This window comes from Manacus vitellinus, unplaced genomic scaffold (genome assembly GCF_001715985.3).
Source record: "Manacus vitellinus isolate BGI_N305 unplaced genomic scaffold, ASM171598v3 scaffold_35_pilon, whole genome shotgun sequence".
Classification (NCBI taxonomy): domain Eukaryota; kingdom Metazoa; phylum Chordata; class Aves; order Passeriformes; family Pipridae; genus Manacus; species Manacus vitellinus.
Genome location: NW_021940498.1, coordinates 6,726,413 through 6,751,964, shown reverse-complemented (window position 1 = coordinate 6,751,964; position 25,552 = coordinate 6,726,413). Strand labels below are relative to the sequence as shown.

The 25,552-nt window shown below is 37.6% G+C and overlaps 1 protein-coding gene across 1 annotated transcript in view; it reads right to left on the bottom strand.

The window, feature by feature from the left end:
* CADM2 (cell adhesion molecule 2) overlaps positions 1–25,552 on the bottom strand; it is a 245,512-nt gene that overhangs the window by 191,327 nt on the left and 28,633 nt on the right. The window contains exon 3 of the mRNA XM_029961467.1: positions 16,222–16,248. Coding sequence (XP_029817327.1) covers positions 16,222–16,248 — 27 coding nt within the window. The remainder of the gene's footprint in view (positions 1–16,221; positions 16,249–25,552) is intronic.

Here is a 25,552-nt window from a genome sequence, read left to right as displayed (position 1 = left end):
CTGCACTCTAATTCTTTTGTTCCAAAAACCACACAAGATGCACTAAGCTGCTGATACAAGAACAGGAAAAGCATGAAATCTCTATACCAGTCTATATTTGAGAACTAGTACAGTGATACAGAAAACTCACTTACTTTTGACTGTTCTAACTACTGATGTTACAAATACTCTTGCTTCGGGCTTCATATACAGAAGGACAACATCACAGGGAAGAGAGAGATAAAAAATAAAAATCAACAAAACCAGCAGCCCCTCTCACCCCCCAAAGCAATATCACATTTGTTCATATATGGGAAGTTCTGTTCCAAAAGCCTGGAACAAAATGTACAGCAAACCCAGCGCTTGCAGAAAGCCCTGCAAGCCTGAGAAGTGCAGACACTCTGTTCACATCCAGCTGATGCAGGACCTCTGAAAAATTAAATGGAGGCACGAGGGGGTAGGGTATTTCTGCTTTCCCTACCTAGGACACAGTAAGAAAAAGTGTTCAATATGGATAAATGCCACTACAGTTATTGCAAAAGAGATGTTAATCAAATTTTTGCTCCCAAATTATGGCAACCATAGATATCTAATGAAATGTAACACAACATCCTAAGAGCTACGGTGAAATCATTATAATAAGAAGCTGAGACTCCCTCCTTTCACTGCTGGAAGCAACATTTGCCAGCGAAGAAAATAAACTTTTTAATTTGTTCTCCCTCATATGCTTACAGATGACTCGACCAAAAGTATTCAAATAACAAATAAAGGTAAAAAGTAGAAGGTAACTTTTTTAGCACTCACAGAGCTGCCCAGTGTGGCTGTGCTATTAAAGATGAGATAGAAAAGCTGTACCCAACCTCTAGGCAAACACACTCCTAAGAAGTCAGAAAAAGCTTTGCTGGTGTGTGATCATACACAGATTAATGATTTCAGAAGGTAAGTCAAAGAGATGGTAAGAGCTAGTTCTGCCCCATTCTCCAATTTGCATTCATGGTGTAAGGCTTCAGTTATTACCCCTTAAAAATAGCTGTGAGACCACATTCTATAAAAAAACCCCTCAACATTAAAAACATTAAAGTGTAACAGCAGAAAGGAAGGCTGGACTAAAATGATATTATGTCTTGCAGACAACACTGGAGAAATGGAATCCTAAGGCAGAGAAACAGAGCAACCAAACTGGACTGCAGACAGAGAGAATATTAAAACATTGCTTTGGGCAGGCTACCTGCAGATGACTGAAACCTCAGGAAGACGGAGAGAAAAAGGTTATGACAAGAAGTCTGAACAGCAATGAGCAATTTTTAATCAGTCTTTAGCATACCTAACTTGACATGTATAGAAGAGGCCTAGTTTCCAAAGGGCAGATCTTAGGATTGGCTGAAACACTGAAAACCACTAGTCAATTCAAAATTTCTGGTGAAACAGCTTGGGTGTGAAGAAGGCTTTAAAAACAAAGAATGTTAACAGGGTAAAGTATAGTGATCACTGGAATTGGAAAAAAACCCCATCAATACAGAGAAAATTGGATTCAGAGAAAGTTGAAAGTACAAACTCCATTAGAAGGTCAACACCAAAATATGTCCCAGAAATGCATCCATTCTGATGACTTTCTGTTTAAAAAAAAATAACTTTACACTCTGATATGCCAGAGAGGAACATTGCAAATTTTTGTTTAGAAATGCATTTCAGATTGTTGTCTTTAAATATTGCCTTTTACATTTGATAATTCTTAAAATCACACGTTGCATAAGAAATGCTAAATAAACTAATGACAAATTATAAAAGAAAACTTTTAAGTTTTAGCAAACTAAAGCATTTTAAAGTGACTTTGTTTCAATTTGGTTTGTTTGGGTTTGGTTTGTGTTTTTTTTTTTCCTTGATACCTCACTGAACTTGAAGGATGGAATATCCTTCAAATACTCTGAATAAAAAAAATAAATTTCTAATATAGACTATTTTAATGTAAAACTTTACAAAAAAACCCCAAACCCAAACATCACACCTCAACGAGTTCCACAACATTCATTTACATTTATATGTAGTCTCTAGTTGCATCACAGCAATAAAAGAGAGATTCACAAAACACAAAGTCTATCTCCATTTCTCTCTTACAGGTAATAAGAAATAACAATAAATTCTTTAAGTAGAAGCATAGAATAGACTAAACCAATTTTCATTCTGCTTCAAGTTGGGTGTGGAGGGAATTGGCTAATAAAAAGTCTTACACACAAAACCCATTATAGGAAGGCTTATTTCCCCAAAAGTGGGTCAGAAGCAATTTCAACCTTGTTAACGGGATGTGGAAACAAAGAATGTTGAAACAAGCAATGCAAGAAAGAGATTTTTAACTCTTTTTTTTTTTTTTTTTTTTTTTTACCCAACCCCTAAGTTTAACAAACAAAATTTAAGGGATCAAAGCTAACCTATTATGAAGCATAAAACTATGTCCACTGAAAACCATAAATTATGTATGGAACAGGCACATTTACTAGTGCTGCCAGTAATGCAGAACATCTCTGAATGAGCACTGACTGGTGAATGCCTCATGTTCTTTTATGATGAATTACACAGAAAGCCCCAACACCACAACTAAAGTGCTGGAGTTCATGTACACGAGTGCTTGAGAGTCACAGAATAAGGGGGAGACAAAAAAAATACCTTTTTCCTTTTGGTCAGGTCCAACGTTTTATGAAGAGTAATTGCCACTAACACAAAAATTAACATACTGAAAAAGTCAGATAAAATTGTCTTCTCCACTTCCCATTTTATTTATTTCTCTCCTCACTCCCCTCAGCACATCTTCTTTCTTCAAGTGATGCAGCTGCATAAAACTTTGAGGTACTGATTGCAGTGATGCACTAAATTCCACGAAGTTAAAGCATTTGAGAATGTAAGAACCAGCATGTTATGCCAATTTGAACATTTCCTCCATCGTGAACAGTTAATTTTCAAAAGAGAAAGATTTTGCTTCTTTCAGAACAAAAGGTGATTTCAAAACAGGTTCATTTATATTAAAGGCTCAAAAGAATTTGAAGTCCTAGTGAAGTGTGGGGAATGTCTATATGGCCCAGTGAGGCACAGTGCATCAGCTTTTCCCTGCTCCAAACCTCCCACCCACAGTCATTGCAAGCCTGCTTGTTTACTTGCTACTTGTGTGGACACGTGGCTGTGAGCAGTTTACTATTTCCTAAAACAGACTGATGAAAATCTGTAGGCAAGCCATCAGATTCAACTAAAAATGGGGTGAAATATACTTGATATGCAACTTGCCTTAATACAGTACCTCAGGAAAATATGAAGTGCTGCTAAACAATGTAATTTCCCCCCCAGATACTTAAAGTGGCTCTGATTCCAGCTAAAATATCATAGAATCATAGAACAGAAAAGTTTGGGTTGGAAGGGACCTTAAAGATCATCTAATTTCATCAAACCTGCCATAGGCAGAGACACTCTCTGCTAGAGCAGATCAGGTTGCTAAAAGCCCCATTCAGCCTGGTCTTTAACACTTCCAGGGATGGAGCATCCACAGCTTCTCCAGGAAATGTTCCAATGCCTCCCCACTCTCACAATGAAGAACTTTCTCCTGAAGTTCTAATCTAAAACTGCCCTCTTTGAGTTTAAAGCCACTACCAGCTTAGGATCACCCCAGCCCAGGTGTAGGACCTTGCACTTGGCCTGGCTAAACTTCATGAGTTCCACACAGTCACGTGTCTCGAGCCTGACAAGCAGGGCATCCCTTCCCTCCAGTGTGTGCACTCCAGCACACAGCTTGGTGTCGCTGGTAAACTCACCGGGGGTGAGGTGAATCCCACAGTTCTTGTCACTGACCCAGGTGTTGAACAGCACTTGTCCCAGTGCTGACCCCCAAGGAAGGCCCTTCCTCGCTGGTCTCCACTTGGAAGCCGAGCTGTTGACCACAACTCCAGCCAGTCCATCCATCAAATCCATGTCTCTCCAGTTTGGAGACAAGGGTTTCGTGAAGGACAGTATCAAATGCTGTGCACAGGTCCAGGTAGATGCTGTCAGCTGCTCTTCCCTCATCCACCAGTGTTGTCACCTCATCATAGAGGGCCATCAAACTTGTCAGGTGTAATTTGCCCCTTAGTGAAGCCCTGCTGTCTGTCACCAGTCACCTCCCTGTTCTCCATGTGCCTCAACAGAGTTACCACAAGGATCCCATCCATGATCTTGCTGGGCACTGTGGTGAGACTGACTGGGCTGTAGTTCCCTGGGTTTTCTTTTTCCTCTTTTTTAAAAAATAGGGGTTATATTTCTTTTTTTTGCAGTCAGTGGGAACTTTACCAACTGCCACAACTTCTAAAATATAATGGCTTAGCCACTTCATCTGTCAGTACCCGTAGGACACATGGATATATGAAAGTATTTTTCAGTCCTTGTGCTATTTGAAAAATCCCAAGTCTTTTCTATTTACTTAGACCTATACAGAAGTAAAAATATATAAATTTCCTCTTCTTTTCATACTGAAGACACTGGTTTAGCACTGCATTTTTTTCCAACTTCTCATTTAAAGCAGGTGGTTTAATTTTCAAATCTTCAGGGCAAAGTATCCATCTTGGGCTGAAACTTTATCTATCTCAATTCAGGAGAGAGGATTCATTTTTTTCTCCTAAAGAAAGTTATAAACCTCATCTTGAAGTCTTTGAAGATGAAATGTATTTTCCCTATGCTCCTAGCTTCAGCAATGGCCTAGAGATTTAACAGGAAAGTAGGTCATTAGAGTCCCAGATACTTTCTTTGACATAGCTAAATGACATTTCTTCTGGAATCCAAATGTCATTTTTGCCCTTTATTCTTAGAAAAATAGAAGTCAATCCCCACTAGAAAACACTGCAATCATTACTTTTTGATAGATAATTTAAATCAATGAAAAATAAAATAAGTTTGAGGTACTGCTTCTCTTCAGCTTGTGTTTCATATCAGTTTTCTAGGTTTCCTGAGCTGCCCAAGCCTCTTTCAGCTAGCTAGTATTTTCTGGTCAAGAATGAATCTAGATGTATACAAGACAGCATGTGGGCATTTTGAAGGCCAGTTCACAGAGTTCACCATCGAAAAAATTCTGCTATGTTTCACCCTGATTTTAGAGAAAAAGAAAACCCAGCATTTTAGTGAACTTTCATGCTTCAATCTGACTTCACATTGTAATGCATTCAACAGCCACACAAAGCATAATGACTACATTACCATGGTGCAGATAAGTGAATAGCAGTGGCTGAAACACAAAGCTCAACAGGTTTCCAGTCTAAATGGGCTAATTTCAATCACAAGCCACACTAGTTGAGAGAGCCTTGTCTTTCCTTTCCCTGGCATCCTCCCGATGCCAGCCCAGATCTCTCCCCCAGCACAGTGTTTCTCCTCTAAGGATCCCCACTTCTCCCACACACATTTTAAGCGTGGCTGTGAAATTTTACAGATTGATTGGCATTTTGTGCTTTTCTATTACGCTCCCCCAGGATACACAATTTATGCCTAATAGAAGCTCACATCACACACTCAAGGAAACAAAGGAGAGAGAAACAGGGAAACAATGTGTTTTCATAAGGCCTTAATACTTGAATGACACAAGTGACAGAACAACACTGAAAATGGAAAAAAAATTACCCAAAACACCCTAGAGCCTGGTGGGAAGCCAAGGGGATGGCCTACCAGGAAAAATTCTGAAATGCAAATCAGCATGGAAGCTGAAAGATCTGAGCTCTAGAAATATGGTTTAGTTTAATTGATATGTAAAATCTGTGTTTAGCATTTACTTAAAAATCCTCTCCCGCTTAATTCAGTTCTTTCTTCCTCCTTTCAGGAGTTCCTTTCTCTCATCACCCTTCACACAGGTCCCAAGTATATCAAACTCCTGTTTTGCCTTCTTTTCTGTAACAGGTTTGGAGGTTTCAACCTCTGACCCCGGGGTGAAGAAGTGAAACAGTGGCATACAGGCTTTGACCAGAATCCAGGGAAAAGGTTCAGACAACCTCCTCTGTAATTCCAGCAGCACAGAACAGAGTATTTACAAACAACTGAACAACATCCACACAGTCACATGCACTTGTCTTCTGTATAACTAGGATCGTGCTAATGAAAATGCAGGGAAGTCCCTAAAAAACCTCCTGCTGTTTTCTCATAATGTTCATCTAATAATGTTCCCTCATAATGTTCATCTACTGCATGTTCCAGTGCTGAGCTACTGACTTTCTAGAAACTTATGCCTTCACCTCAAACCAAGAAGGTAAAGAAATTAAGTCAGTAGCCTTGCAAAGAAATGTGCTCTGACATTAGCACAGCAGATAAAAAGCTCATGCTGGAATTTCCATTACCCACATCAAGTGTGCTAATCTGGATGTGCTCAAGTGCTTTGCTTTGCTAAAGACAAAACCTCTTCCTAGTTCTGACTAGCAGTAATGAGTCCAACTCCTGGCCCTGCCCCTCCTCTTCTCCTCACGAGGAAGTTGTAGCTGCAATGGGCTCTCCCTCAGTCTCCTCTTCTCCAGCTGAACACACCAAGTGCCCTCAGCCGCCCCTCATACGGCTTCCCCTCCTTTTAAGTGTGCTTCCCTCATGCTGGACCTTGCTAACTAGATGGTTTCCCAAACCCCAGAAACTTGTAACTTCTCAATGGAGCTACAAGGCCCACTTTTTCTCCTGAGTTTTTGAAGAGAGAAAAAAAAAAAGCCAAAGATCAGAGGAATTATATTATGTCTGCTCTGGAAATGCATTTTTACTAGTCTGCTTCCTAGGGAATATTTATTGTTTGAGTGGGATGGGTATTTCATTATGATAATCATTACAAAAATTAAATTCTGTAAGAGAAGCCCAACCATGGGAGGCAAACCTCTTCATCCTTTTCATTTCTGTACCTAACTTTATCTGAAAAGAATGTTGAATTATTAGCTCATTAGTTTTAAACACTTGTAAATTCCTAAAATGCCAATGGACATCAAGGCAGGGATTGATGTCTCTACAACTCCCTGACAGGAGGGTGTAGCCAGGTTGGTCTCTTTTCCCAGGCAACCATCAGCAAGACAAGAGGGCATGGTCTCAAGTTGTGCCAGGGGAGGTTTAAGTTAAGATATTAGAAAGAATTTCTTTACAGAGAGGGTGATCAGACACTGGAATGGGCTGCCCAGGGAAGTGGTGGATTCTCCATCCCTGGAAATTTTTAAAAAGAAACTGGATGTGGCATCAGTGCCATGGGCTGGGAACCACAGTGGTAGTGGATCAAGGGTTGGACTTGATGATCTCGGAGGTCCCTTCCAACCCAGTTGATTCTATGATATTGTCCCTTAATTTCTGAGCTGCTGCTTGGGAAGCATTAGCTGACACACTTTACATTTCCAGAAGTCAGTGACAGATAAACACAATAAGTACTATTACCCAAAACAAATGAAAACTGTTACTTCTGAAAGAAACTATGCCATGAAACAAAGGGATTTCTGATGACAGACATTTTGAATGAAAAGCTAACTATGTGAAAAGCAAAAATTTCTACCTTGAGAAACCCAACTAAAACAAATCCTTTTTCTCCTGATGCACCACACACAGCACTTGTAATGTACATGCATAGAAATGAGAATAACTATTAGAAATACCACACAAATAGAAAAGCCACCCCTCACAAAAGAAGAAGGGTTGCAGTACTCTCAGTAGAAGTTAAGAAAAGAAAAGTGAGGCTGTGGGAAACCAGATGGATGCATTCCATCATGCACAGACACTGATATAAATCAGGAATCTAATCTTTGCTTACACCATCTAAACCAGCACAAGGAGGAAAGCTTTGGCAAAGTGACAGTGCCTTCTAACAGCAGCTCTAAGGCACATGGGGACCTGCAAAGCCTGGGTGGGACCTCTACCCTTGGCTGCTGCAAAGGATGTTAATTCAGAATCAGCAACCTAAGGCAAACACTGCATATTTCTCTCCATCTCCAGTGATCCACCAGATCTCGTGGTCAGTAGATCAGCACAAATCATCCCATGATCCTCTCTAACCAGGTTTTTTGAAATAGCACCGTATGAACAGCACAGGAAAAAAAAAAACCTTGCTACAAAATACTCTGCTCAAGTGTTTTCCACTACCTTTCCCTTATATGCAGTCCATCATTAAAATGGGAGGAAGTCCTTGAAGTTATTAGCCCTTGAAAGAATCCCAGAGTAATGCTGAGCATAATGCCTACTTACAAAGAACTAGAGATCCTTATGGAACTATGGTAGCACACATGAAAAAGTCTTAGCTGATTGAGGCCTTTTTGCCTCTACCAAGAAAGCAAGCTAATACAAATATAGAGCTACAATTGTTAGCAGTGATAGTGAATCCTCAGCCATTTAAACACCATGTGTTTCACCGACCACTGTCCACTAAAGTGAAATAAATTCTTTGAAGATCTGATGTCACAGAGAGATTTAAGAAACAAATCTTGAGAACTGAGCTAATGTGGAGAATCAGAGTAAGTCCAATGGTGTTCAATGAAGCATTCGAGGAAAAAAGAAAAATCCTTATATTTAAAACACTTCCTCCACTTCCTTTGGTTATAAAAGCACTCTGGAACAAAGCCAAGCCCAAAAGAAAAGCCTATGCTTTCAAAAGTGCTTATCAACAGAAGAGTAAAAGTCAGTGATCATGGATTTACTGTAACCAACTGTTACCTTTTTTCTCCAGTATTTAAGTATAATTATCAAGTTCCTTTTCTCTCCAAGAAATTTTTTCTCACAAAATTGAGGAATTCAGATATTTGGTACAAAGAGAAGTTGACAACCTGCCTCAGAGCAGCAGCTCCATCAAACTGCCAGATTTTAGGCAGTCATGCGCAGCAATTCCACAGCACGTTTAAAATATGACAAACACATCTTGAGAACTCACTATATTCTTTTGATTGTACCTAAATTAACAGTCTGGACTCTGAAGCAGTGTTTTGTCTGGCTGGAATGTGAAAAATTACTTAACTGAGCCAGTACACAGCAATATGTGTACTGTGTATTCTGTGTCCTATGTGTTCATGATACTTTCATATGGGAAATGCAGTTCACTGCTTAATACCATGACCAGATTTACAACAGTACCTTCATTCAAATAGCAAATAAAGGAACCACATTTCCAGCAGAGTTCTATTCAAGTATGGCAAGCTCTCCTAATGCACTGCTTTTGACAGTCTGGTCTCAAATACTTAACACCCAAATGAGGGCAGGCAAATTGAAAAAAAAAAAAAAAAAAAGCAATCAGAATTCATTTTAGCCATTGTGGAGGGAAGAGTGGCCTATCTGAAAGCTGGGGAATAAGAACTGACAAAATGCTTTAGCCGAGGATAACCAGGTCCACCTCAAAATGGAACATCCTCCCTGGAGTCCCTCTCCCATAACTGTGCTGCACTTCACAGGCGTGAAAACAAACATCATCTTGCTCCATCCCAACTTCTTCTGCGCTGCCTAAATAACTATTTAGTCAATAAATGACTGACATATTGGTTCAGTGTAGATGTCTCTCAAATGAAAAGGACATGTCAACAGTAGTAGCCTCCCCCTACAGATATTGTTTCAGGGAGGCTTTGTACTTTCCTGTGCTATTTCTGTGGTGTTCAAGTGGCTTTATTCCATGATGACCTGCAACTTTAATGAAAGTGTTACTTTACCTCCACTGTTAACAGTGCTTTTTTACATTTGTTCTGGAAAACATACCAAAATAAAATGCATTAAAAGCAGGAAAGAGGACATATATGCTTGTCAAACTGCTGCTTCCAGTGCTGCTCCACCTCAGAAAGGAAAAGCTAATTCATATTTTCACAGTCTCCTTAGCACACAGCAGAACTTGGGACCTTGAATGGGAGAAAGATTCTGGCTGGAACCACGGTGGTGAACATTTGGACTGTGTACACACAACATCACCTGGAAATCTCAGCAGTCTCTTTACTGGAAATATCTTACAGGTGCTAGGGCCAAGTATTTCCCCAATATAATTGCAAAAGGTGAAGAACAGTGAGCAACTTTGTTAAGAGCTTTTATCATCATTATGATTCCATTTTTTTCCCCTCTGAGGATCAGCTGGAGTTTTTAAGGAGAAAAAACCAAAGTATAGAAACATGTTTTGTGACTCTTCTAAAAAAAAAACAACCCTCTACAACTCAGACAACTGCTTTCTCTCACAGATTGGCAAATGACATATATAAAATATACTTAAGTAGATATGTATGGGTTTTTTTGAGAGTCTAACATAATTATAATGCTTTATGTTATCTGATGGAAATATCTGTGAAATAACCTATTATCTTGATCTAATGTGAACTTTTGCATTTAAGATTTAAAAAAAAAATCAACAAAACCCAACACACTGTTACATTTAGAGACTGAACATTAAATTGAAAATACCATATTCTTTTCACAAAAATAGAACAAGAACTGAAGAAACAATAACAATTTCTTACCTAAATTAATTTCTCAAATACCTGCTCCTGTGTAAGTGTTGACAGCAAAAGCGTGCAAGGAAGAGCAATGTTTCATATCTGCCTTCACAGTCCCTCTGCACTCTTAATATCTTAATTTTCAAAACTTTTTTTTATTTTTCCGAGCGCTGTCTTCACAGATAAGCATCAGATTTTGTTCTTCATCACCACTTTCCTCCCCCTCAGAAACGCTGAATGGGAGAAAACTCTGACTCTTAACTTCCACGAGAAATCCCGGAGGAAAACTGTGGCAGAGGTAGGAATGAAATCCACACATTTCAACCTCACAGGTCTAACCAATGGATAGGATTTAATCACTGGAAAAAAGCACTGGACCTCCTGTGTTATACACTGGTAGCAGTGACTAAACTACAGGGGAGGGAATACCAAAGGGACAGTAAAGGAATGGTTATTAAGCCTTCATCAGCTTTGTTGTTCTCTTCAAAAGTACAATCACTTATAAATACTAAAGGTGCTTTTAATACCTTAAAGCGACATATGAACGTTCTACCTTCAGGAGTTGAAACTGTATTTTGAATAAAAACATCATAAGATTTTACAAAGAAGAGCTCCTCTATTTCTACAGCACTAGCATAACTGAAAAATTTCAATCAGGCTTCAGATCACACTATGCTACTACAACAGTCTTGGCAAGCTTTTTTGTAATGACCTTGTAGTAAAGGTGGAATATGACAAGCTTTTATTTTTACATGTCTCAAGGGTGAAAGCTTATAACCATAAATAAATGCTCCTCCAAACTACTGTGAGTTATGGAGTTTCCCCAGGCTCTACGCTGGATTCACGCTTTCAAAATCTATACACTTCCACTAGTTTTTAATTTTTGCCATAATGTTGCAGCCATATGATACCCTGAGTTATCCATCCCTCAATAAAGAAAACTCTGCAACAGCAGAGCTAATGCCTGACTGATGTCAATAACTGAATAGCTCAGGAATTTGTGAAGATAGTGCAAATAAGACAAATAGCAGTGTTTGTGTCTCCTCCGTGTACATTTATCTCCTCCTGTTCCTAACATGGACAGATGCTGCTCTGTGTTACTTGCTTGACTTTATGGTAATTTTACCTTGAATGAGACATGTGCTTGTCTAATTACATGTTCTGAAGAAAGGACCTAAAGTGGTGGGTTTAGACCCTGTAGGTCTTCCAACTGTGTTAATTAATTCTGGTCAACACAATTTATCTTGGTTTATATGGTTTTATGCCCAAACAGTGGAATTCATGAAACCTATTCTTTACCAACATTATTTACAAATGCTTATGTAGAGCAACACAATAAACTTTACCATATGCTGTAAGAAAATCTAAGAGATGGTTGGGTAGGACACGACCATTGATGGAAACCTGATGAAGTCCAGAGAAACAAATTGATTCCCAACTAAAAGATAAAATGAGTCATTGCACAACTACTCAGGCAATAACAGAGTATATTTGCACAACATCCTTCACATGATCCCTCCTGATTTAAACTTCAAATAAGCTGATACCAATTTCATTGACATAATAAGAACAAACAAAATAAATCAAGTGAATAAAGTCCAGAGTGATCTTTGCCTCCTGGATAAGATGCATTTAGACAGTGTATCAACTGCTACGATGATTTATCTTAGAGACTGAGATGTATGTTTTAAGTAGCATTGTTAAAGCTAAATTTAATCTTAGATTTAAAGAAGGAGTTTAAATCAGTCTCCTCTTTTAAATGTAAGGCAGAAACAACACACCTCTGCATTTGTAGAGGAACTGACTGAAAGAGAAAAATGTTTAACCCTGGAACTCAAAGACAAAAGACAATTTCTCTGAGATATGGGTGTAGTACAAGTCAAGAAAAAGAGGCATCTCAAAAATCTCCTGGATATTCAACTGGCTAAAAAAATAGTACTGTTGATATTAAACTTGTGAAGCAAGTGAAATAGAGGTAAAGGCACTTAATGTACTTAAAAGTGTAATATTAAAATAGAAGAAAAGTTTGAAGATATCTCCCATCAATAGGACTTCCTCTAGAAACCAGTTGTGGAGAGAGAATACAGTGTTGTGTATATAGAGACTGGATGGGTACAAAAGCAGTTCTTTGTTAGGAGAAGCAGTGGGACTATGATATGAAGGTTATTTCCCACTGAGAAAAATTAAAACAGAGCTACATAGCTAAGATGGGGGAAAGGAGCACGGCAGAAACAGCTACCAATCCAATCCGTTTTCATATAGATTGGATAGCACAAATTCTATAAAGTTAAGCCAGTTACATCTTTCCCCAAACAGTCACCTCTTGGGACTTCGGAATCTTCTTGGAAATGTCACCATTTCCAATCTGTTGGCCTCAGGAATCTTAGGAACATGAAGGAATGTTGTCCTTCTCAACAGGCACATGATAAGTGATCTTTCTGGAGGGCTTGTTTTCCCCTGTTACAACAGCAATTGGCCTTTACATTCTTTTTTTTTTTAGGAGGAGGTTGCCATATTCATCCTCACTATTCCCAACTAAAAAAACCAAACCAAACTAAAAAACCAAATGCAACAACAACAAAAATCCCAAACCTCGCCATGAAACAAACACAAAACCCAACAACCCCCACAACTAAAATCACCAGAAATTCCAATTTGCCTTTGGAAGGGTTATAAAGCCAAGTGCCTTACTACATGAGGTTTAGGGCAGCTCTGGAAATAACTTTCTAACAGCAGATGACACAGAATGTATCAAAGAAATGAAAATGGGGAGCACAGAACTCCTGTCCTCAAATAATTACATTCAAATGAAGACACTTGGCCCCTCTCTTTCCCTTGCTGACTGAAAATTGACACATCATTAGCAGATCTGGTAGGACCACAGAGCCTGGAAACCATTGTCAACTGCTGCCAGAAGATATTTGCAAAAATATTGCCCCCAAAATGTCACAATGGCCCTTCTTAAAGGGTCAAGCAATATTCAAAAGGGTGCTTTGCTAAAGGAAATGCTCATTTATAGAGATCAAGTTAAACAAATCTCATCTGGTGCATTAAGAAACAGTCCTTAAAATATTTATGCACTGAAACAATTCTGATAGTCTGAGATTTTCAGGTGGCACCTTCAGTTTCTGCTTCATCAAATTAAGAGCCATAAATGACCATTTTCAGGTTTCATTTTAGCCCCTACCCTTTAAAATTTTTCTGAACTAGACTTCTTGGAAATGTCACAAGTATTCTGTCCAAAACATGACTGTGCTGTGGCAGCACCTGCCCAAAGTAGTCCAAAGCAAGATCCATCCTTCTATGCAAAATCCAAGTATTTACCCTTTCTGGAGAACACAAAACAATCTCATGCAGTTCCTTCTAGGTAAGGGAAAGTCTAAGAAAGAAAACCATGGTAAAACAAAGCAATCATTGTGTGAATCTATCCTGGAGCTGTGAAATCCTTGAGACACTTCAATTTGACTGGAAGGCTCTGAGCAATCAGATTTAAGAGGGTTTTACTTATTCAGTAGTTAGGTCTAGATGACCTGCAGACCAAATGACCTTCCAACCTAAATTGATTCCAAGTGCCACAAAGCAAGGATAAAGTAGAGAGTTCAACAACTGCTTTACAGCACTTAATACAAGCAGTCTTCAATAAAGTCTGAGAAAATACTTGAAAGGAAATAGCACTGAATGCAATGTTTGAGAGCAAGGGCTCTAGTGTTCTCCTTACAGGCAATCCCACGAGGAGGGGGAGGGAAGAGGGAGACCAGCAGTTTTCCCGTGCTAACAATGCACAAACAAAAGACAGCTGGTCCCACAGACTATCACCTTCTAATGAGCTCAGGAAAAGCTCAGATCTCAGGGCAGGGGTGAGCCCCAGCTGCACCTCGCTGAAAATGGCAGCACAAATTCCAGACTTTCAGGAGGGAAAGATGAAGAACCATAAATAAGATCGTAGACATAAAGGAGTGCTGGATTTCATATTATAAGTACCAAAAGTGAGACTCCTGAGAATTCTCTCAGTTGTGAATTGATGTTTCTGATGCCATGTTAGGCACCTGTTTGCCAGTGTGACACTTGAAAAGGATGAACAGAACGTTCTTTAATGCTTAGACAGAGCAACAAGAAAAGCAGTAAGACATCATTTACTTTATGTCTTCCACCACAGGAGATTATAAAAGAGGTCCAATGCTTTGGTTAAAAGATAGAACTACTGCAGGACTGAATTCCTTGTGGGCATTGGGTACCTTCATCATTGGGCTGTTTGGCACCAAAGGAAGAGCTGAAGACTTCTTGAAGGCCCTGTGCAACTGAGCTCCAAAGACAATGCACATCACAGTGTCAAGCCCAGTTTACCAAATATAGCCTCAGTTGTGTATTCAACATTGCTGTGCACTTCTGAAATAAGGGTGTGTTAATGTCCACAGATGAGTGGGGCCCATGAGTAATTGTGACTCATTCTATAACTCCAGTGCCTCCAGGGCAGTTTCTGTTTGAATGGCAATATATTGGGTACATGATCACTGAATATGGATGAGATCGTGCTTATTGGTGCTGAAAATTTGCTTCTGTGCATGTGTTTTGGTTTTGCCTTTTTTTTTTTTCTTTTTTTTTTTGTTAATTCTGAAGGTCCTAATGTCTTGACCCATTGTTTTACATATATAACAGTACAGGAAAGAGTAAAGCAAATTTCAAAGCATGCATAGGCGAATACATGAACTCAATTTTATTCACTCCCCTCACTCACGACATTCAATGCGTGCAAAGTTTCTGAGGGAAAAAAAGCCATGCAAGGGTTTAAAAAAAATAAATCTGAGCTGTATTTTAATTATTGATTTAATTATACTAATACATTAACACCATCAGTTGGCTGATTTTTCTGATTATCTTTATAGTTCCGCATCTTAAGCTAAGCAATGTATATAACTAAACTTTATAAACATCCTGAGTATGAGTTTTTAACTATCAAAATACACGTAAACATGCATAGATATTTGCCTTAAAACCTGATGTTTAATTATCAGAAAACTCAATTTTATCTGAGAGAAATAACAGAAAAAAATTACATTTTCACGATTTTCTATGAAAATGTATGTTCATACATATAAATACATTGTCATGCATATATATACACAAGCATGCATGGATTTATATGTATATGTAAGTCAAAATACATCCCTCAGGTTACATTTGCTACATCACTGCTTCGTTGAAATTCAGGAAATGGTTTACAGCACTGCTGACCTTACATGATTAGTTCTGAAAGGTTTATTTCTTTGTCACACTGATTTGTGGCAATCACCTTGCTGCTCTGAAGTCATGAATCTCTGTAGGTATTACAGCATGCCTTTCTCTATACTGGTATGCTATCAGAAACAGTGATGATCATTTATACTGGTGTGAAGAGACAGGGAATGCTTAGGAGACATTTAGGAGTTCATTGTTCTCTGTTCAGATATTTATGACGATGATTAGAGATAAAAAATAAAAATTACATTTACATATTTATGAGCATTTTTATGCAATATCTTCATTTCGATTAAAATGCCATAAATATCCCTGCATTGCTATAATGCAAGCCAGAAATCTAACTACAATGCACTCGGTTTTATCTTTCTCCTAAAAACTTCCTAAATTAAAGCAATGAACAAAATACAGCATGAGCAGTGCTGATTGATAAAAACAATGAAAACAGCCTGCCCTTAGGTGCAATTACAAAATTGTAAAGAACTAATCTATCATCCGATAAGACCTAAAGATATTTTTCTTTGTTTTGAGAGGCAGGAACAACCTTGTGGGAAATGTGTGGGCTGCAGAACCATGCAATACAAATTGAAGAGCGCAGGCAGAAACTCACCTCTAGCTTTGTTCTTTGTAGCAGCCACTGGAAGCAAGGAAAAGATTGCACAAGAAGAAGAGAACAAAGATAGATTAGACAGAAGTTTGAGCAGGTAAGAATACAGAGAAACTTTATCACTATCGATTCAAAGCTAACAAACACAGTTTCTAGGATTATTTGACCTATTTATTGGAGACACTGCAGTGCTATGAGATAGTTCAGATCTATGATTCTGTCAGAAACTCTGTGTTGAAAACTTAGAAAATATATCAGAACACGCACTCAAAAAGCATGCCGAGGAAAGCAGAAAAATCGTGGACCATTAATCACAAGCAGGTGAGAACATATGTACACACATTTGTGAATTCTAAAACTTACAGCATGATTTGCCTGGCCAAAAGTGCATTCTGAAGTACCCGAATCTTACATCATTCCCTTGCTCCTATTTCTTGAAACACCAATGCAAACAAACATCGGTTAAACTGCAGACACTCCAATGATTTATGATCTCTGTTATATGATCATTGTTTTTCTTCATTGAAGCCTGCATCTTCGGATTGCTCTTGCACCGATGGAGCACACAAAGCAAAAGGGGCAGACAATATTTTAATGAACAGTGATCAGTGTTCAAACTCAGAGAAAAAGGGAGAGACTCCAAAGCCTTCCCTGAGTATCCTGAAATCACACAGTTTCATGCTATTAACTGTGTATGCCCAACAAGGTAAGAAAAACATGAGTACAGCTTAAAATGTTCCACTAACCTCTGCCCTACTACCAAAATAAATAGAATCATTATTTTCTGTTTTCTGAGGCTCATAGATAATGCTGTTGATAATCAGGACCCAAAGTTAGAATGGAATCACTCTGTTAGCTAAACTACACAAAAAAGTACTATCCACAACTCTCTAAACTATCAAGTGCACTCTGAAAAGGCTTTCATTCAAGAGCATCTCCAGGAAAAAAAGGTACCTCAGAAAAGAAACCCAAGGTAATTCCTCTCATGCTGGCCCTTCTTGTAAGACAACTACATTAACAAGTCAAAGGCACAAAAGAAAAGGAGAAAGACCCAATTCCCCATCTGCTCTATTTGCTGCTCTTGTTCATACCTAGAGGAGTTTGTTTAGTTGGTTGGTTCGGTTTTGTTTAGTTTTTTATTTTGTTCCGTTTGTTTTATTTTGGTTTGGTTTGGGCTTTTTTGGTCTGCTGTTTTACCAATCAGTCTTTACTAAGACAAAAAAGAAGACATAGCAGCGAAGGCCAATTTGCCATATATATGAAGAAATTGCTGGAAAACTGAGACATTTAACAAAAAACGTCGGTTTTCCAGATATTAATTTTTTTTCTACACTGATCCCTCCTTTGCTTCCAGGTGCACCATGCCCAATTGGCATAATTCTCCTGGCAGTGAAAACAAAACAAAAAAAGCAGTCTCATGATGTCTACACTCAGCATTACTTCATGAAACAGCTCTGCTTTGGGAGGTGCAATGAGTGCAGATGCTCCTGCAGAGCTCTTTCCATAAGGCTATTTAACCAGACACATTCACCTGCAAAACTGCCTGTAAATCTTACATATGCTAAAAATTGCTTGTGCAGTAAACAAAATTAATGGTGCCGTTCTAATTTCACAAGAAGTGAACGGTTTCTCCTTCATGCAAATGTAAGTCGATAATGAATGCACCGAGTTCATCAACCTGTTCATTTTCTCTCACTTTCCCCTTCTTTTTCAGTCCTAAGAATTACATCCACGTGAATGCATTATCACTTCTACTCAGATTACTCATATAAACTCAACAAAGGTCTGGAGGAAATACTATCTCCCCTTCCCTACAGGAAATTTAAAAGCAACAGGAGACTTTATACTTACTTAATCTCAATAAAAAAAGATGTATGAGTGAGTGTGGATATGTAAATACATTATACATTAAAATACTTATGTACTTGAATTCTTCAGAATAAATAAATATACACACATATGCATATGGAAATGATATAATCTGTGTATGGGTACATATATACATGTATATTAGAAGAATCCATGCATTCTATGATTAGACAGCTTTATTTTGAAGCGTGTGCACTAGACAGAGCATTATTACCTATCATGTATCAGTAAATAAAGAAAAGATATAAATGAGATTGTACATTATAAGTGGAAGTAGGGCAGGTTACTAGGCTTGTTAGGCCAATTATAACTCCCTGCAAATCCACTAATAGAGGACTAGATGACAGTAACCTTCTTAAAAATGTCATGTTCGATACTTGTAAGTTTTTCCACTGACAGCACGGTCCAATTACAAGTCAATTCGTAAAGTTCAAATGGCACAACAGCCAAATTAGCTGAAAATGGTCTTTCAAGATATAATTCTGCCTACTGCAGGCAACTAGCTGGAGCTGTGTCCATCAACAACCCATCTTTTTGAAACCTAGCATGAGGGAAAATTCCCTTTCACTGGTATCACTGAGGTAGGTATTTCTCTTTCCAGAGGGAAAAAAAAACCCACAACTCTCTTCTCTCTTTACTCTCCTTGCCATTCTGTGTAAAGAGAATACAACTTTCAGCTATACCCATTATGTTTGAAAATTTTTATCTACTTATCATCATTAGATGAAAAGTCATAGAGGACAGGCATAGATAAATGTTTCAAACGAGCATCAGCAAGACTGATATTTAGCAGAGGGAAGGTGAGATCTTGGTTAGAGCACCAGATGTGGGATAACTCAGCTTTTTATGCCACTAAAATCAGTGACAAAAGACCTGTGGGTTTTAACAAATAATGTTACAGTCAAAGGACCCACTTTTGCTCTAAGTCTTCAGCAAGGCAGTTGATTTCTCTGCATTTCACATAACACATTCTCTTTTCCCCCACCTAGACCTCCTTGTCTGCTGATTAAAGAGACAAAGTCTTCAAGGCAGTGAGTCTCTCCTCAAGCTAGTACACTCATAGGACATTGATCTGAAATTTCTGTAACACAAGTAAAATGGTTTAGGACTGGCCATTTTGGGGTACAATGTAACCTAAAAACTAGGATTTGCTGTATATGGCTGGCACATGCTTTATTTGGCTAAATGAACAAGACAATCAGCAAACTGATAAAAAGGAAGGGCAATGACTTCTGGTACTTCTGTATGTTCAGGGATTTCTGTAAAAACCATTTATAAGGGTGTTTTTCTCCTTAGTTGCTCTGTCTTGTCTTTCTTAGGAAATTGATTCTGGACAGGGAGGCATACTACAGAAAAGTGTGAACAATGACCTTCGTTGGAATTCAAGGAAAATTTTAAAGACCGGAGAAGAAAGAAAGACAAAGTGGGAAGAAAGACCGTATTTTCAGAAGTTGAGTTGAAAGGCATGACAGAGCTACTGGATTTCTAGGTAAGGCTGAGAAATAAATCTCTTCTACTTTCTCTATCAAGATCAAACAGCACTGTACTTTCTGAAGGCTCTTCTGGTCACGGGATATGTAAAACAAAAAGGTTGGAAAGGTCTGTAGGGCGAGGGGAATCACAGAACAGCAAGAAGTCAAGGTCAGAGATCTCAGGGGAGTCCACTATGAGAGATCCAGAAAGGAGAGGACAACCGTGCCAGGTGCTCAGTCGTGGCAGTTAATTTTCACAGAACTAAGGCTTTTAGGGCATTTTCAAATCAGAAAAGCAATTCAGTTGTAGCTGTGCCGCTGAAACAACGTTTTTTAAAAATCACTGCCTGAACATAAAAAGCTAGATTCAAATTTCAAAACCCCTAATATACCCTTGCTCTCAAATATCAATAATATATTGTGCTTTATTTTCTGTGATATATCTTTCTGACTTCTTGCTTTTTGTATGCCAACAATTGTTAAATTACATTCTTTGATAAATGGTGGCTACAAGTTGTTCAATCTTTTCTCCACACTCAGCTGTCTCTACAGTGTTCAATTTTGTGGACATTTTTAGACAGATTTGATATAGCATTTATTTTATTTTTCTCTTATATGTGATTTATTATTCAATCTGAGGTTTTGTCTTCTGTCTTTGGAAAAAACTGCATCTTTCCAATTACTTCAATAGCTCAGTAAAAATAAAAAAAAGGGAAAAAGTATTTCCCCCTGATATCCAGCTTACTTAACCTTTTATTTCAGAAGGAGAAAGAAAAAGGAAAGTGAAAGGTTTGAGGTCAGTCTTGTTTTCATTTCACCTATTCCATGCACTAAGAATGCAGACAGAGGAAAAACCAGTCTAAGATCTAAATGTTATAATGACTGTATTCAAGAAAAGAAACAATATGAAAGTCACGTTGCACATAGTGTCACATAAAGCACATTGCATTGATTTTCTCCTGAATACAGTAATGCACATTTCCAGCACATCTGGAGGTCCTCTCTTCAATAAAAAATTAAGACATCAACAGTCTACAGGATGGATGTATTTAGTTATCTGTATTTTTTGCTTCAGTCTTAAAACCTTTTGGGATCATGGAACGTGAAAAATGATCAGAGAAGCAGCATACAGAAATACCTCCCACCCCCACAGAAAATCACAAACACCCACACAACCCTGCTCCCCAACACACCCAATATATAATGCATATAATGCAGATTTTCGGTTTTCCCAAAAAAGGTCATTATTTTTACACTACCCAAATTTAGAATTTTCTCTTTAATTTTAGGGTGATGATGACAAGAATATTTTTTTTTTCCCTTTGGGTAGACTGATGGATTATCACTGATCATTTAGGTCACCTAAATGCCAACTCTACTTCTCTGACTGGAAAAGCTCCTTTGTGTGACAGAAGGCTTAGTAGGATAATTTTCTCCAGAAAATAATGCAAATTATTAGGTTGCCGCAGACTAGAGACCTATTCAAAGCAAGGATACCAGTGCTATAATTCATCAAGCTTTCCCCCCTCTTTTTCAAAACCAACATTTTCCAAAAGCCACTGAAGGAAAAAGAAACCACCACCATCACTTGAAATTCTTGGTGGGAATTTTGAGTCTCCTGCATTCAGGAAGACATTGCTGCCAAGATTTAGAAGAGTGGCTGACAGATGACAGAGAAATCTGGGATGTTAGGAGTTCTTTTAGCTTTGGATACAGTATAAAAACCCTAGATACAGTGTCACAGATAAATTTGTTTACTTCCGGTTTTCTAATCTCTCATATGATAGCCTTTATTGCTATACCTTTGCATTTTATACTGAATATTCTTTTTTATACATAAGTTCTGCACACTCTTCTCATGGAGGTTTCTAAAACATCAGTTAGTGACATTTGCAGATATAATCAGAATCCAGATATTCCTAGATAAGCTTTCCTCTCTGCATTTATATAACCATTAAAAATCTGTGCAGTCGTGCACATGTAATTAAATGGAATCGAAACATGTGACCTTCTATTATTCTATTTATTCTCTCTTTACATCATTCTAACCACAACACAAGTTCCTAAAACGACATCAGCTAATTTCTCTCAGAAAGAGATAAATTTCACTTACTCAACTCATTGATTGATCTTCAAAAAACCAAGAACGTTTTTGGTTCTGAGAATTTAACGCGTTTTTTCCCTCAGGGTTCAAGAGAAAAACTACAAATGAAGTGAAATGCAACAACAGTATGTGATTTTGCCATGACAAAAATTGATTTTTTTTTTAATCACAGTTGTAACATTAAATGTATAAAATATAATGTATATTGAATATATGGTATATAGTAGGGATTACGTGTGTATATAGTAATTTGTAATAATTTTTCCTCTTAGAACATAAAATACAGTCTTGAAGATAGAACTGAAAAAGGGACAAAAGTGCTAATTTGGAAGGGTTTATGAAGAGGTCAGCTACTGCATCCTCTGGGCTTGAAGCATCATGAGTTGTCTTTGGACCTCTCCTAACAGATTGACAAACATATTGTTAAAATATGTGCTGATGGGGACTTCAAAAGCTCTCCAGGTAATCTCTTTTAGTGCACAGTTGTCCTCTTAAAGGTGAATTGTTTTGCTGACATACAACCTAACCATCCCATGTAGGAGATTAGCTCAATTACTTGAACTTTCTCATACCTTCCATGAGTAGAAACAATAGAACACAAACTTCTTTAATGTAACCCTTTGCAAATTAGAATTTTTAACTCTTCTGTGCCTAAAAAATCACATTCTTCCACTTCCTTAATATAATGTTTTTCAACTTCCACTTCATTGTCTTCCTCAGTTTTAAAACTGACGAGATCATCACAGGCAGTGACTTGTATTATGTGGCACTAATCACAAAATATTGAAAAACATGCAGCTCCATTTTCTTTCTGAAAACTAGACTATAAATACAGTAATTTTGTTCTCAACACTCATTACAGCTGGCATGATGGAGATCAGCAGAAGCATCTTATAATCCAAACATCACTAGAGTTCAGGGTTCCAGCTGTAGCTGATCCACATCAGCAGCTGGAAACACGTCACACTATATGACTGCATAGTGAAAATAGAAGATGAGTATAATCATGCCCTAAAGGCTCCTCTTAAAGGCATGGAGATAACATGATTTGCCTGTCCCAAAATGCCAACTTTATGCATGTTATAATACAACTGGACACGTAACTTCTATAAGCAATGCAAGTTGCAAGTAAGCAATTTTATCCTAAGCTGGGTTTCCGTAAATCATCACAGAAATTTCACTTGCAGATAAATAATACAGTTGATAAACAAGAGTAAATACAATTTTTATATTCTGTTTTATCAAGGTAACAATGTTTTAAGAAGTCTGTATAAAGGCAACTCTGGAGTTGCAGAATAAAGAACTCTGCAAGGCCATAAGCGTGGTTCTGTCAGGCAGAAATGCAAGTACTCAGTTCAGCCCTCAGATCTATTTTGCACATATTCTAAAATATAAAAATATATTTGAAAAACCTTGATATTTATTCATCACCTCAGACAAGCTATCAGAATCGTTCATCACACTGAAGGTGCACACACACATCCTTGCCCAACTTCTGTGTGTGTCGGGTCTCCAGCACAAACAGAAAGGAAAAGATCCTACTTGGAAGCACTTAGCAAACTATTTAGCCACAAATTGGCTGTCATCGTGTGACTGTGATCGGGCAGAAGCAGCTGTAAAGCAGCGAAGCTTGGGTTTCTTTTCACATCTGCAGATCAATCCATGAAAAACACCGCAAACTGTGCCCTGTCCATTTTTCTCAACCCAGGAGCAACCTGTGACATTCACGTCTCATGTCAGGTTGGTTTTTCTTTTTTTTTTTTGCTAATGTATATTCTATCTGACACTATTACAAACAGAAATTTCCTCAGTCCGCTGTGCTTATATACATCAGTTTCTAGTCACAGTCCACAGGTCTGATAACCCACAAAGGGCTAATGGTTCCTGTATTTGAAAACAGACAATCTGCATGAGATCAAAAATATTCTAATCCAGAGCAAGGAGCTCGGTAGACAAACAGACAGGGTCCTCCTTATGTTACCTCTACTTACAATTAAATCATCTACTATAAGCCTTAAGAAGGTTTTGGAAAGGTTTGTAATTGCATGATACTTTCCCTATTATTTATTTTTCTCTTTTTTTTTTAAATATCACAGCCCTTGGTATCTCTGTATAAGAAGTGTTACATCACAACCATAATAGATCATCCCTATGAAATGCTTTCTTAATAAGGTTAAACTATACATTAAGGGCCATTGGGGCAGCAGCAATTGAAACATGTGGAAAGCAGCACATATTTGAAAGGACAGAGAACTAAAACCTTAAACAGAAAAATAAGATTTTTTTTTTTTAAATCCCCAAATATTATCAGTTCATACTTTTCCAGATATTGAGAGACAAACTTGGGTAACTGGCAGTAGTGATGGAAAAAAAAATACCATAGTAAATTCAGTGCAGAGCTCAAACATTTGGATTTTCTTAGGTTTAAGTGAACATCAGTACCTATGTTCTAAACCTAAGCACTTCTTCAGCTGGAGAATGGGAATTTCAGGTGTAATAGCAAACCAACCACAGTATTTTGTTAAGACCCCCAAATACCAAAATAAAACTTACACCAAAATAGGACTATCTCACTCAAACAATTCAGCTTCAAACACATTTATTCTCAGAAACATGGTAGGAAGACACATGACATTCCATATGATTTATTTATAGCATCTATCCCAGTTTGGATAATGGGGAACTCAAGGCAAATCTTTCAGCCTTATCATATGGCTACCAGTGAAGTAGTATTAAAAAACAACTTTTGCATTTTTTAATGTCATTTACTGCTGTTTTTTCTATATTTTTCTGGCAGTTCAAGGAACAAGGGTAAACTAAAGGAAAAAAAACCAAACATTAAGACTGTGTATTGTGCCCAAAGTTCAAATATTTGACTGCAATTTATCATCTGCTATTCATAATCATATAAAAAAAATAAAAGGCTAACTCCTATTTTTTTCTTTATATCTGACTTTGCAACAAAGGACTCCAGTGTTGGAAACAGAAAGGACTCAGTGCCACTCCATGTTGTCAGCCAATATCAAATTTGATGCCTACTAGTGCTCTTAAGGTGAAAAGTTGCCTTGGCAAGACTTACTAAATAAGACTTCTTTTTGTAGCTTGGGTGAGACACATAAATGAGGAACTATTTTTATAAGAATGCACTGTCCAGAGATAAATTTCATCCTTACTATCATTTTTTTTGATCTGACACCATCTTTCACTGTATATCTGAAACTTTACCTCACTATATGCATTAATTTAACAATCTAGTCATATTAAAAAGAACAATTTCATTTCCTGTATATAGTTATAATCTGCTGTGGTTTTAAACATATTTATGTGTTGAACATGCAAACAAATACAGTTAAAATAATCAGGTATCCTAGAACTTTCTCACAGTTGCAAGAAATTCACAAACTGAAAATTCACAAATTGAAGCAATTCACAATTCTAGAGCAAAGATTTTACAACCACCCCCACTCTTTTCTTGTATAAAGAAACACAAGCCAATAATTCTATACGAGATTAAGACTGAAGGGATGAATACCCAGAATCTACAATCATGTACCCAGATATTCAGAATTTGTAAACTCATAGAACAGCCACTAAGTTTCCCAGGCAGGAAAGAAAGCAATATTAAATTTAGAATTTAAAACACTGTTTAAAAGGCTTAAAAATGAAAGTTTTAAAAAAGCTATAATTGTTTCAAATGTTATACTCTTTATACTGCCATGAGCCCCATTTTTGTTTGATCTGAGCATTAAATGCACTTCTATTCCTCCTTGAATTATATTGCCACTGTACTGAAATCATTTTTAGGCAAGATTAATTTAAGAATTTATCTATGTTTATAGCAGTTGTAGTCCTGGCTCTCCATATCACACTCAGGTTACTACATGCAATT